Source organism: Crocodylus porosus, unplaced genomic scaffold, assembly GCF_001723895.1.
Source record: "Crocodylus porosus isolate Cpor-Errol unplaced genomic scaffold, CroPor_comp1, whole genome shotgun sequence".
Lineage (NCBI taxonomy): Eukaryota > Metazoa > Chordata > Crocodylia > Crocodylidae > Crocodylus > Crocodylus porosus.
This window is the reverse complement of record NW_017728912.1, coordinates 31,689,071-31,704,340: the sequence shown is the minus strand read 5'-3', so window position 1 is coordinate 31,704,340 and position 15,270 is coordinate 31,689,071. Positions and strand designations below refer to the sequence as shown.

The 15,270-nt window shown below is 46.5% G+C and overlaps 1 protein-coding gene across 1 annotated transcript; it reads right to left on the bottom strand.

The window, feature by feature from the left end:
- Positions 1 to 517: 517 nt before the first annotated feature.
- On the bottom strand, positions 518 to 15,269 carry ARL9 (ADP ribosylation factor like GTPase 9; the record flags this gene model as incomplete). The annotated part of the gene is made up of 4 exons (XM_019533969.1): positions 518 to 1,989; positions 3,447 to 3,622; positions 6,796 to 6,964; positions 15,114 to 15,269. Coding segments are annotated over 4 exons (681 nt in total), but the record flags the coding sequence as incomplete, so codon positions are not given.
- Position 15,270: the final 1 nt, after the last annotated feature.

Below are 15,270 nucleotides of genomic sequence, written 5' to 3'. Positions count from 1 at the left end.
ATACCAGGAAATTAGCTACAGATGTGAGCTGGGGTGTCAATGTGATTTAAAAAAAAAATCAGTCCTATGTGATGTGAGTAGATGACTGTGAAGAGGACAAGATGCAAAGGACTTTAACACAAAAACAATGCCCAGTAGTAATGCATCACAAGAAGGCAAGCCCCCAACAGGAAAGGCTTGCACTGAACTCTCACTTCTCCATGCAACACTCTACAGTAATGGCAGGTGAAGGGGAAACAGATTTGTATGAAGGGGCCCCTCTCTCAGGGTCCTGGGGTTTAAGGAGAGATTTGGAGGATCACAGCCAAAGACCACTCACCTCCAAAAGCTGAGCTGTTCTGGATGCCCACAGTAACCTGGGTCCCTCTCCTCATCACTGTTCACATCTTGCTTAGACAAGAAGACGGTTCCTGCTCTCTGGTTTAAATGCTGTGGCCAGCTCTAGTCCTGACAGGCCTCCATACCAGACCACCCTGTTCCACCATCTGTTTGGGTAAATAAGACTCCCGCAAGAAACTACAATAACATTTCTGCTTTATGTAACTATTTCAGTGGCAAAATAGAAAGGCTGCTAGTAGAAAACCTTGGTACAGGATCCATTGTTACAAAACCCTTGCAGAGTATTCATGGTATTTTCTACCTACAACTCAATACAAAACTTCTTCTATAAATATAAAGACAGGAGTGCTAGCAAGATGGAAATGGCCCACTCTATGCAAACCAATTCATTTTCCTTATATGTGTGTTTGGAGTAGAAAAGAATTTTTAAAATCAGATTTATTTTTCACCTTTAATATTATTTGTTTAATTTTGATGGCTGATTTAGTTCAGGGCCCAAGTTCACAAGAAAGCTGCCCTGCTGGAACGTCATTGTGTCTTTTAAACTATAAACTGATACGAGTACTTTGTTGGTACTCTTGCTTCTCTGTCTATTGCTTAAATATGCTTCTAACTAAATTAAACTAAATGATACTAATTCATCGTTTATATAGAAATAAATGTCTACACAGTCTTTTGCACTAGTCCAACTAAAACAGGTTTAAATTCCATCTGAGTTATCTTGTTGTAACTTTCTCCTGTTGGCAAAGGAACCCTTAATATTCTTTTCATGGTAAATTTTACTTCCTGGTTTCCATGCACTAAAAAGTCTGTAAAACCAAGATTTTAAATTGAGCACCCAAGATCATCTATTACAACCTGACATCTTAAAAAGACCCAATTTCCAGAAAGCAAGTAGCAGTCGCCCTCTGACAACCCACAGATAACTAAGGGTTGACCCCCAGAATCAGTCATTTTGAAAATATTTGCCATGATGTTTAAAAGTTTTCAAAAATAGATTTCGTTTTTCTGTGTGGTTTTTTTTGACAAAGGATATTGCTGTTTTAATCTTGTAAAAGACTTTTTTTAAAAAGCAAACAAAAAAGCCCCACAACAACCATCACTAAATTTCAGGCTCAAATCCAGAGCTGCTATAAATCAGCATTGCTTCACTGAAGTCAATGTACTAACTGATCATCAACACCAACTGATTATCTGGATGAACATACCTATGCTACATGTCCCATTAATGCTTGTCTTGTTGAAACTCCCTCTCCCCTTACAAATTCTCAGAAAAATATAGTGATTTTCAAAGAGGTTTTAAACTGCAAATCCTAATAAAATAAATGATCTTAACACTGACAAGAGAGAGTAACACCACACATCTTGACTGGAAAGTGGAACTCTCGGGCCTGCAAGCTGGCAATGCAACCACCATCTAGATCCCATGACTGTGACAACAAAGTTTAGCAATTTCTCAGACAGCAGTTATCATGCAGTCTCCAAAACCAGCTGTGCAATTAGTTCTTTGGCATCCTTCATGCTGGAAGAAATCTCAGAGCCATCCTGTGCCACGTGGGTTCCAATAAGGAACATCTTTCTTTCATCTCCAATGTCAGACAAGGCCAGAGCATCGTGGATGTCCGTGATGCAGTATGCTCCTTCAAGATCCTAACAAACAAAAAAAGAAAACATGTCTGTTACATCTCCTACAAGCAGCAACTGGCCTGTTTGCTCTTCAAGGCCAAGACAATCCATTCAGATAATCGAGAAAAGTCTGTACCTCACAAGGAAGATTTTCCAACATCTCACTGACCTTCAGTGAGACTTTTGCTCTAAAATCTCTGCAGTCCCTCTGACAGTCTGGCTGGCCTAGATCTCATTTTCTCTAGACATCTACAGACACAAACCTTTTATATTCTTCCAGTGCATCTGAAGCTAAGCCTTCCTCAAGCTTTAGGACCCATGTTGATAGCACTATCAAGGATTCACTAGAAGAGCATGCCCATCAGTCACAAGGCCCAAACATAAAACCAGTTATTAGAAAAATCCAAGAGCAGATACACCACCCCCCAAACAAAAATCCTCTCTCTCACACACATTTTGTTTTTTGAACAAAACAAGCATTTTTCTCTCTCATAGTGGTATAATTTGGGTAAGATTCAATTTGGGCTTCAGATACTATGAGAAAACAGTGCCACCCTGTGAAGAGAACTGGTATTATAAAGTTGCTCTTCCTCAGCTACAAACCTGCTCAAGGAGAAACAAAATGCCCGGTTTAGAGACAATTAATTTACTATCCACTATGCAGCTGCTAGTAGATGAAGTAAAATATAGAGATTAGTACCCTATACACCCTAAATTAATAACTAACATAAAATATGAACATATCATTTAGAAGAGAAAACTGAGAGGGGATTTAATAGCAGCCTTCAACTACCTGAAGGGTGGTTACAAAGAAGAAGGACCTAGACTATTCTCAGTAGTGGCAGATGACAAAACAAGGAGCAGTGATCTCAAGTTGCAGCAAGGGAAGGTTAGGTTAGATATTAGGAAAACACTCTTTCACGAAGAGAGTAGTAAAGCTAGTAAAGCACTGGAACAGGTTACCTGAAGTGGTTGTGAAATCTCCATCTTTGGAAGCTTTTAAGACCCAGTTAAACAAAGCCTTGACTGGGATGATCTAGTTGGGGATGGTCCTGCTTTGAGCAAAGGGTTGGACTAGATGACTTCCTGAGGTCACTTCCAACCCTAATTGTCTATGATTTTATTATTCTAATTGATATACAATCAATAACAATGCCTGGGACACACTACTGAGCTTCAGATCTGAAAGCGCAGCTAGGATTAGCTGGGTCATGGTTTTGCACTTTTGAACTGCAAAACAACTGACCTCTCCATGTGCATGGATACCTAAGCCCCTGACCTAAATTGCAGGTACAGAATTGAACCGTGGATTGTTTTCATCTGCAGTTGGCAGGTACAGAATAAAAAAAAAAAAACTGCATTTGAAATACCTGCCCCTTAATGATTCCAATTTATTTTGAGAGCTATATTTCTCCCTTTAAAAGCCACCAATCTAAGCATCACCCTGAATACTGTAATTTTCTTAGGTTTTTTTTTTTTACCTGTTTATTGGCTAGGACCACCACTGGCAGTGTAGAGTCATGCTGGACCAGCTGATGAAGAAGGTGTTTAGCCAAGGGTAAGCGTGTATGGTCTGCTGAATCCACGACATAGATAAGCCCCAGAACCTTGGGTAGGTACATTTTCCAATAGGAGCGCAAAGATTCACTGCCTCCAACTGGAAGACAAAAGAGAATGGCAGGACACGCAATTGGTAAAGCCAATCAGGGCAGCTACAGGACATGCAGTTGGTAGCAACAACTTGAGATACTGAGGTGAGTAGCTCCTTGATTCCATTGACTTTTATGTTCCCTGAATATATTTCTAAATATACAAACACCTGTTCAAAAGCAAACTTCTTAAGTTTCATTTTAAGCTCTTCTTGGCCTCTCATTCAAGGGGCCAGAGGACAGCTAAGTGGAGGGAAGCAGACAGCACAAAATTAAGCCAGAACACACACACGTTGGACAGGAGACTCTTTACAGAAGGTCATCCCTCCACACCACAAGTTCCGAGTGCTTGCTTTGTTTGAAAGAAAAAGTATTAAGATCACATTTTCAAACACATGCTCTAGCTGCTAGTATGTCTCTTGGGATATCAGACTCAGGACAACTAGGGTTGAGATTTCCACAAGCGCTAAGTACCCACAACTCTAGTCCAAGTCAATGGCCCGGACTGTTTGAGAAGAGATTCCCGGTCGGCTCTCAGAAATCTGTACTCAGGGGGATGTCTTAGGTGTCTGAGTCTCATCCTAAAGCTTTCCTCTTGCAGCTTTGAAAATGGCTGGGAAGATATTTTCCCCTAGTGATTGAACACTCCAAGGATCCTGCTTGAAGCTAAAAGGGAGGTTATAGCTGCATCAACAACTCTCTTCCTTGAGCTGGACTCTAGGTGCCTCTTTCATTTGGGCTGGCAAATGGCTTTCTAGGGGGGAATGCAGCCTCCACCACTGGAGAGCTTACCATCCACCAGCCCAAGGGAGGCCAAACTGTGGTACAAGTTCTACTAGGCACAGGCAGCCTCTGTGTGTGGAGATTGGGGAGGGGATAGGACAGACAGGCAGGGAGCACGTCAGGAAGGAGAGGGTATAGCATGAAAGGGTAAGTGTACGAAAACACTTCCCTAGTGTTAAGACCAAGGTTTGGATACGGAACACTTCCCTAGGGTGAAGATTAGGGTTAGGTGTGAGAGTACTTCCCTAGGGCTAGGGCTAATACTATCCTACAATTATGGATAGAGTGTAAGAACACTCCCCTAGAGCTAGGGTGAGAAATAAGGAGTGAATCATTGTTTGGGTATACAGGGATGAAATTAGGAAAGCCAAAGTGCAGTTGGAGTTGCAGCTAGCAAGGGATGTGAAGGGGAACAAGAAGGGTTTCTACAAGTGTGTTGATAGCAAAAGGAGAATCAGGAAAAGTGTGGGTCTCTTACTGAATGAGGGAGGCAACCTTGTGACAGAGGATGCAGAAAAGGCTGAAGTGCTCAATGTCTTCTTCACCTCAGTCTTCACAGCCAAGGTCAGCTCCCAGGCTACTGCACCAGGCAGCACAATTTGGGGAGGAAGTAAGCAGCCAACAGTGGCAAAAGAACAGGATAGGCATTATTTAGAAAAGTTGGACATGTACAACACCATGGGGCCAGATGGGATGCAACTGAGGGTGCTGAGGGAGTTGGCTGATGAGACTAAAGAGCCATTTGCCATCATCTTTAAAACCTCATGGTGATCAGGAGAGGTCCTGGATGATTGGAAACAGTGCCCATATTTAAGAAAGAGAAAAAGAAGCATCCAGAGAACTACAGACCAGTCAGCTTCACCTCAGTCCCTGGAAAAATCATGGAGCCAATCGTCGAAGCACTTGGAGAAGGTGATTAGGAACAGTCAGCATGGATTCACCAAGGGCAAGTCATGCTTGACCAACCTGATTGCCTTCTGTGATGAGGTGACTGGCTCTGTGGATGCAGGGAAACCAGTAGACATGATATAACTTGATTTTAACAAAAATTTTGATACGGTCTCCCACAGCAATCTCACAGGCAAGCTAAGGAAGTATTGGCTGGATGAATGGACTGTAAGATGGACAGAAAACTGGCTGCAGCATCGGGCTCAGAGAGTAGCAATCAATGGCTCCATTTCTAGTTGGCAGCCAATACTAAGTGGAATGCCCCAGGGGTCAGTCCTGGAGCCATTTTTATTCAATGTTTTCATCAATGACCTGGAAGATGGCATAGAGTACACCTTCAGCAAGTTTGCAGATGACACCAAGCCGGAGGCAGTAGTAGATATGCTGAAGGGTAGGGCTAGAATTCAGAGTGACCTAGACATATTGGAGGATTGGGCCAAAAGAAATCTCATGAGGTTCAATAAGGAGAAGCGCAAAGTCCTGCACTTAGGAAGCAATACCATGCATCAGTACAGGCTGGGGGCTGACTGGCTGTGATGCAGCTCTGCAGAAAAGGACCAGGGGGTTACAGCGGACAATAAACTGAATATGAGCCAGCAGTGTCCTCTTGTTGCAAAGAAGACTAATGGTATACTGGGCTGCATTGGTAGGTGCATTGCCAGCAGGTCAAGGGAAGTAATTATTCCCCTCTCTTCAGCACTGGTGAGGCCACATCTGGAGTACAGTGTTCAGTTTTGGACACTGTATATAAAGGATGTGGACAAATTGGACAGTCCAGCGGAGGGCAACAAAAATGGTGAGGAGGTTGGGGGACGTGACTTGAGGAGAAGCTGAGGGAACTGGGCTTATTTAGTCTAGAGAAGCGGAGACTGAGAGGGGATTTAATAGTAGCCTTCAACTACCTGAAGGCAAGTTTCAAAGAGGATGGTGCTAGACTGTTCTCAGTGTTGGCAGATGACAGAACGAGGATCAAAGGTCTCAAGTTGCAGCAAGGGAAGTTTAGGTTAGATATTAGGAAGAATTTTCTTACTTGGAGGGTAGTGAAGCACTAGAACAGCTTACCCAGAGGTGGTGGAAGTCACATCCTTGGGTGATTTTAAGACCCAGCTGGACAAAGCTTTGGCTGGTGGGGTTGAACTAGATGACCTCCTGAGGTCCTTTCCAACCCTCCTTTTCTATTATTCCACTTCTTTAGAGGTGGGGTCAGTTTTAGATTTAGCATTCATGTAGGACAGCACATCCCTACTCCTGGGATCAGGGTTTGAGAGAGAAAGCAATGTGATGTGGCTAGGACTAGCATATGGGGTACTAGCACTACTGAGGGTGTGAGTGCACTTCCCTAGGACTGGAAGGAGCCAAAACAATGAGCCAACTCTTACAGTCTTTGCAACAAGTTCCTGGGAAATCCAAAAGCTTTCTTCACTACCCAAAGTAGAATCCATGCACTTACTCTCTAGGAAATCCATCTGGGTCTCTTCTGTGTTGATGCAGACTGCATTGAATCCCTCTGTGGGCGCCGCACTATGCTTCACGTGATTAGTTGCTAGGGAGTGGAGGACACTGGTCTTCCCTGCTCCATCCAGGCCCAGAACTAATATCTGCCTGCTTGGTGGTTTATCCTGTGGAACAGGAGAGAACTCCCTTACTAGTACAGAAAGCAGAGGAGAGCACACCATCCCAGGTGCAAATCTCAACATCACGATGGCATGATGCTTTGCCTGGCCCACACAGAAGCAAAGCCATGGACTCATCAGAAGCGAGACCAAGTATCAACAAAGAAGTAGTGAGATTACAGCAGCAGGGACCATACCTCAAACTGGGAATAAAATGCATCAAGACCATATTAAAACTTGGCAAACAGGCCTGTATTTATACACAGGAGGATCTTCAGACTGTGGTGACTGCCACAGCACTGATATGAGTGTAGAGAGCAAGGTGTACTGCTAGGACTTCACAGGGGACTCTATTCATTGGCTGTTTGAGAAGAAATCCCTTTCCCCTGGCTCTTTCAGGCATATAAACAGCACACACTGCAGCTCCTAGAACAGGCTTTCACAGCTAGGTCCAGGCTGCCCAGATTCCTGCTGGAGCCTTATGCTATGGGCGCTGGCTCAGCCCTGCACAGCCCATCTTTGGACCCCCAGCACAGCTTGCAGCCAATCTGAACAGACCCCATATCCATTACTGCAGCAGCTGCTCTATGGGGCCCAGGTTGGGTCACAGTGTGCTGGGACTGGACACACCTGCTTGGGCGATCGCCCAGTGAGAACATGCTGCCGTCTGCCCCAGGTGGCCAGGAGCAGAGGAGAGGTAGGGAAGCTGGAAGGGAGCCTGAGGAGGAAGCTAGGAGGGTCCTGGAAGCCTCCCTATGCTGCCCAACCCATCCCACCATGTCTGCTCAGTGCCCTCTCACTGAACGCCCATGCCCTCCCTATCCTGGCCAGCCACTCATCTCTCCTGTCTGGGAGCAGAGGGGCAGGCAGCTACAGCCCCCTCTGGGTTGCTCCATGCTGGTTTCTATCCAGCCATGGGGGTGAGCAACCTAAGAGAGAGTGGTGGGGGCACTGGCAGGCCCTCTCCACAGCAGCTCCCAGTGGCTAGCAGAAGAAATGCAGGGGACCCAACAGCCCTCCATGACTTCTTTGCAGCACTTCAAGAGCCATGTGTGAGGGGCTGGCTTGGCAACCCTGCAGGTGACTACCCCCCTCCCCCCCACTGAAGCCCAGAGCTGGGCATAACCCTGGTGCTCACACTTCCTGCAGCATACCCATGTTTCACAGCAAGGTATCCCCATTAGGTGGTAATGATCCCATGGCTGAGCTCACCTTGGCCACAACATCCCTCCTTGCACAACATGTCACCTGTAGAAGGAAACCCCTGGATAAATTTTGGCAAGGGTCTCTCTGGGCATGTGTCTGCCCTGAAGCAAGCTCCATGATATATCCTATCCCAGGGGAATTCCACCTTGCCACATCTGCTCTCAGCCCTCTGAAGTGACACCCATGCATAGCAAGACTTCTGCTTGCCGCAGGGAACCTCTGTTAGTAGGTCATCTGTGACCTGAAACTGTCTTGTGTTCTCTCTCACCCCTGCGTGCAGTTGGTCCAATAAAAGATATCACCCTAAGAAACCCTTGCCTCTCACATAGGTTCTCTCTAGTTATTTATTTAAAAGCAATGGACAGCTGGCAGAGCACAGCTGTTAACCTTGACAGCTGGCTTTTGGGCACATACTGAAGTCAGCGTGCATCTCTCATCACACACCACAGAAAAGAACAGGAGCATCCCAAAATGCAACAACAGCAGCACCTGACCCTTCTCATTTGCTGCCCTCCACACATTGTGCATAAGAACAGGTGTGTTCTTGTCTGTGCTTTGCACAGGCTAGAAAGTTGGCTGACTCGCATGCAAACCTGATGCTGATCTGTTGGAAAGCCCAGGGAAAAATCCTTTCCTCACTCCCAGACTGGGAACAACCTATTGGACCATACTGCTTTTCTTGCTTGGAAACTGATTGACAAATCAACGAAAGCATGGAAAATATATGACCGCATTCAGCTGTAATGGAGGTTCCCCTCAGTGGGACTTGCACCTGCTTGAACTAGGGCTACATATAGTCTGTAGCCTTCAGGTGCTATAAACATTACAGGAAATAACTGATCTGAACATAACATCACACAGCTCTCTAGACCCACTAGTATAATTGATCTAATCTCCAAAGGTAAGTCTGCCACCTGTGCAGATCAGTGGTCACTGGAATATAATCAACTGGTTTTTATCCTTTTAAGAGCTGTATGTGCTCCATGGATATTTTGGGAAAGACAACACACTAAAATGGTTGGGATCAGCTAAAAATGAAAAAAAAATCAAGCACATTCTAAATGAAAAAGGGAGGCCTAGAGCTTTGCTCCTCTCATCCAGAGGGTAATTGATGCTCTCCAAGGCACATAAAGTACCCTCTCAATTCTCACCAGGACAGGTACTTTGCAAAATACACATAACAATACCGGCCTGCAAAGATGGTCTGTTATATCCATGTTCTGCAGGAAAAGTTCACTCATGTTAATAATGAATCTCACAGTACCTACGTATGAAATGCGCACCTGCCTGGGGATGAAGTCAGCAGGAATCTGATAGATTTGTCTGTAAAACTATTTTGCTTTCATGACCTGCAACCTACAAGTGGCAAGCACTTGCTAGTCCACCTACTTACTACAAGCCTGTGTTTATTCTCAAGTGTTTGTGCAGGATTAAGTTTAGATCCACTAATTAAGACAAATGAACTGCTTACAATAATATAGAAACACCACCCATCAACCACTTAATCTCTATCATCCTCTTAACACTAATACCTCTTAAAGAGCCCAGGCCTCAACAGCAAGATTTTTAAAAGGCAGCTTCTTGCATCCATAGGCATATAAAAGCAGCTTGTGCACCAAGGAATTAATACTGAATTCTACCACTGAGGATGCTTAAGATGGCTAACAAAGTGGGGGAAATAAGTGTGGGTCCTTTTCTGCTTATTTGTAATGGAGAAGGAAGGCTTAAAAGAGGGCTTTCAGACAAAGATGGATTCCCTTTAGAAAAGTCTAAGAGAACCTGGGCATTAGAAATTCTAGGATTGGCAGTTGCTTTTATTGTAGAAGTCACTGGGGGTCTCAAGTATGACTTAAAGAGGTTTGTTGGGACAGAGCAAATGTCTGGGACTTGGAGGGAACATGGAAACTCCAGATCCTCCAGGCCCACATGAGAACAGGAAATGCCAAGGTCTTCGGAAAATGCAGGCATTTCATTTTGGCTGAGTGGGAATAGCTGGACTCCCTGAGTGGGAGCAGCTGGGCGTTGTGCTCCCCTAAGGATGCCATTGTTTCTCAGCCCCTCCTAATGCAAGGTAATAGGACATCTGCCTACAGTTCCGTTTCCCCTTAGTCTCTGCTGCTCATCACACTAGCAGGTGCCATTTGGCTGTAGCCAGCAACATTATATTCTCTGTGATCAAAGGAGTAGATGACAAGAAGCAGAATTTATTTCAGGGGAACAGACCTCCAAACAGGGCCCAGGACTAAGCTTGGACGAGTTGTTGCCACATCCTGCAATTCAGTGCTGCCAAACACCCCATCCCTCTTCCCAAAATACAAACCACTCTCTTGAAAACATGGTGTTTAGGTGGAAAGGCATCACATTCATCCCTGTACACAGGGGCAGCCCTGATGGGAGGGGAGCTGACCCCTGTACCACCCTGCCCTGGGGTTGTATGGCACGTGCGCGCTGAGCTCTCTGAGCTTACCTGCATGTCCACACAGCTCTTGCTGGAGCTCTCCATGTGCCCTGAGCTGACCAGGTGATTGGCACAGACTCTGGCTGGAGCCCCCACTTTCACACAGCTACAGGGAAGGCCTCCCCACTGCTGAAATCAACAGCAGGGGAAAAGAGGGGATCTGTGAGGGCAGTGCTCACTCTCTGGTCTCTGGAGCTGCGCACAAGCTGGGCTGTGAACAGAGCCAGAGCCAACCAGTTGGTGAGCTTAAAGCTCATGGTACCTGTGAAGCTCTGGCAAGAACAGTGCTGACATGTCAGTGAGCTCAGAGAAACATCTAGAATAACAGCAGAGCATGTCCAATAGGCTAGCAAGTTCTAGGACAGTGGAAATTAAAGAAGACAACTCACTCAAACAATAATAAGCTTACTAGATTACAGGTTCAGTCAAAGGGCAGGCAGAAGGGGAAGGAGGCTTTGGAGCTATCTGAAGTCAAATCACAGATTGTTCAACTCTACAGTGATCCTTCTGATCCCTATGCCCTATCTCTACCACACTTACGCTGCAAGAACAAACAGCAGCTATTCACTTTGCAGGTAGCCACCATGGGCCACAACATGGTTTGGGACTGGCGGAAAGGCCACAAATTAAAGCACAACCTTAGTATGGGACTCTCTGAAAGCATCCCAGTTAGATCCCTAGTCAAGCCAACCTGTCACGCTCTGCTATTCTGGGTAGTAAGACAAAGTCTTTGTCCCAATGTGCATGGGTGATATGGTTGGAGATGCACAACATACACACATAAGTGGAACTGATTGGTGCTTTTCTCTAAGAACTGAAGATGCACAATAACTACCAGGAGAAGACTAAGACTATGGTTGGTCCTATTTCTGCAAGATGTAAACTACCGTGGAAGTCTGTTATGTGAATATATTGGGGCCATATACCATTTGTACTTCTCTAACTCAAGGGAGGAAGTAAACATCAAACAATGTTTGCAATGGATTTCCCCTTTGAAAGCATGCTTTACTGAGAATGAATTTACAGAACTATATCAATCTTACTAGACCTTAAACGCTGGAGGCTGCAAGTGAGAGGAACAGTAGAAAAAAACCTTGGCCGTACCCTGTCCACTGTCCCTTTCAGCATCCACTCTCTGCTACAGTGAGACACAGGATACAGGGCAAGATGCACCTATGGTTTGATCCACTAAATGGCAGTTTTGATGTTCTTATGCTCATGTTACCTGCTAGTACAAAATGGAGCACAAAAAGGCTGCTAAAGGAAAGAGTCCACCTTCTAAAGCAAATGTAAGAATTGTGGTGCCCGGAGTTAAGATGTCCTTGTCCAATAAGCCTCAGGCTCCCCCCTCCCAGGGGCAGGGGGTGGGACTCAATGATCTTCCAGGGTCCCTTCCAGCCCAAATGTCTATGAAATCACATCATGCCAGGGCAGAGACTACCACAACTGAGCACGAGGTCTCTCTGTTTAGGCCAGTCCATCTTAGGCTACTCAAGGCCCCCTTTCACCACCAGCTTTCCCTTGTTTTCCCTGCTTTTGCCACAGGGACTGTTTGCCTCTGGGCCCCATTTCATCTTAATTGTTGCTTTTCATTTCTGCATGACCTGCTGTTGTGGTTCAGTGGTAGAACCCTTGTCTGCCACATGGAAGACCCGGGTTTGTTTCCCAGATGTGCACATAACTACAGCCATCGAGGCACCGAAAGTCCAGGCTCAGTCTGGCCTTTGGATTCTGTCTCAATGGTCTAAGGGGGGAATGGAAGGTCTGGGCAGCCTCCGCTCTCCCATACTCCTGCATAGGTGGATGCATCAACAGTCTAGGTGACCTCTGATGCATACACCATGACCCAGAAGGATTGATGGTTTTCTCCTACTACTTCTGCATGACACCCAGGCCCACAGTGATGGACACCCCATGAACAAACTCAGCACATACATGGTACATAGTATACATCTGGCTGTGTTTCCATGACTACAGTTCATGGGCCAGTTTCATTACACAAGTGGAAGCCTTTAGCAATGCCAACAACTGCCAGAAGGTCCCACACTATAAACTGTACTGAGTTACTCTTGGCTCAACAAGGAACAGATCTATTCCTGCATGGCTGAGCTACATTGTATATGCCCAACCAGTGAAGCTCAAATTATAGGTCACAAACCCATTTAAATGGAACAGAAAGTGTTTTGTCTGCTTGTATTATGTTCAAGTTCCTTAGTCATGCGCTCAGGGAAATAGAGAGGTATGACAAACTCAGGAGCAATCTGTGTGGGGGGGGAAAGGGAGTACATGAGAGAGAGAGAAAGAGAGAAAAAGAGTATTTATTTATTTAAGTGCCTGATATAAAGTGACTAACACCCATAGAAAACCAAGTCCAGAAATAATATAATAATATATACTTGGACAGTTGCTAGTAGTGTCCCTAATCTGCCCCGTCTCTGACGTTAGGCATAACTTGGAGAGACATTATTTAGGCATGAATCCTCAAACCAGTCCCCAAAGCCTTCTGCAAGCCTGGATCTCCACTGGAAGACTGTCATTTCTTTCAATGGGCACAGCTTTTGAGACATGGAGTTTGACCTACACACCAGCCTGCCAAACCTAGCTGAGGAGATCAGATAGTAAAAGCCGAGTGCACTGGGCTCTGACCTTTGTGGAAGCCTTAGGATAAATGGGAAGGCAGGAAAATCTACATTAAAAGTTCATGTATTGCCTCCTGTGGAAGGCTCTATGGACTGCTGGTAGGATTAGGAAACTGTAATACAATGACAAAGAACAGAACCCAGTGATTTCTCTGTGTTGGTCATGCTCAACACTACAATTAAAATTGCACGGGTTGTTTTACTCAAGGGCTGTTAGCATGAGATCCCTTCAATTTAATGCTAACGGATCAGATAGCAGCACTACAGCCCAAAAAACCCACCCAAAGAACCCCCAATGATAACACAGACTATCACTGCAATCAGGCGGGCTCTGAAACCTTCTTGTGCAGACCCTGACACCCACAAAGACCCCAAGTCTGATTCAGAGGCCCACAAAAGTAACAGGAGCCCTTCCAGCGTGTTCATACAGGTCTGTGCTTGCAGACAAGGGATCTACTGATTGTTTTGTACAGCCTAGAATTTGAGGAAGGAAGGAAGGAACCGCCCAGCACATTTTTTACATAAGGTGCAGTTAACTTCTGGAATCCATAGCTACAGGGGGCGGTGGAGGCAGATAGCATGGCCAGGTTCAGAAAGGGAAGGGCTAAATTCATGGTGACAGATCTATTCCTGGCTATTGAACACAGGGGTTGGAAGTGTTTCCACAGGCATCTCCAAACCAATAATGATGAATGCCAGGAAAGGTATTGACTAGGGGAGTGGTTCTCAACCTTTTTTGGACCCGGACTCATTTGTAAACATTGATGGCCAGTCTTGACCCAGTGCCCTTCACTCCCAACCCACTGCCCCCAGGTGCCAGCATCCCAGTGTGTGGGGCAGGGAGTGGGGTATGGGAGAGGCCCCAAGCAGCCCCTCTCAGGCTGGAGCTCTGCCAGCCTGCAAAGGAAAATCCACGTTTCCCACATTTTTCTCCTTTAAAGGAGAATCCATTTATAAAGTTTGTTTGCAACCCTTTCATATATTCTTGCAACCCACTTCTGAGTCATGACCCATGGGTTGAGAAATGCTGGACTAGGAGATAGAGGAGAGACCTGGTTCAGTGCTCTCCCCCTGTAGCATCCTTTCCTGCCAGTGTCATAGACAGCATCCTGGCCTAGAAGGACCCTCGGCCTCACCCAGTCTGGCACTAATTATGCTCTTAAGTTTGTAAAAAAGAAGAGCAAGCCCCACAAATGTGCAGTGCAGTGTCAGGATTTTACAGCGCAGCTGGGGAGTTAGAAAGCTCAGCTTCATGTGCTGCCAGCGGAGCTGCGCCTCTGATGGCTAGCGCTGAGCCTGGCCAGGTACCCATCCTGCCAAAAAAGCCTTTAGAAGAGGCACTGTAATCCCACCACCCTCTTCAGAGCCTGCTGCAGGCTAGGGAGCCTCCATCCTTAAGCCCAGAGGAGACAAAGCCTTGGCTGAGATGACACTTCCTCAAGCTGAAAGAAGGGCATTTGTACCCGGAAGCTTTGCAAAGAAGAATGTTTCCAACTATTTTAGCTGGGCTAATCGGATTTCCCCAAAGAACCTCATTTGGCTGGGATGAGAAGGGCGAGGACTCGCTGCTTTGAGCAGGGGGCGGCACTAGGTGCCTCCCAGCCGGAATTCCCCAGGACTGTGCGCTCCCCCTCCCAGGGTAAGGAGGGGGTGCACCAACTCTCCCCCTTTGGCGGCTGGAGGAAGGGAGAAGCAGCCGCCCAAGGGTCGCTGACTCCGGGGGCGATCCTAAGAGGACCAAGGGGGCTTCAAGGGAAGGAGGACTGGGGGGAGGAATCGCTGAGGCTGAGAGGAAGCGGGGGCTACGGCAGGGGAGGGGAGGGGAGGACCCGCGCTGGGGGCCGGGCGGTACCTGGGGCCGGGGCGCAGCGCCCAGCCCGGCGCCTGCCTCTGTCTGCGCCTGCGCCCGCGCCCGCTCGTGCCGCCGGGCAGAGAAGTAAGTCCAGGCGGCGTAGGCCAGGCCGCCCGCGAGGCCGGCGGCGGCACCCAACAGGCCGACCTGCCGCAGG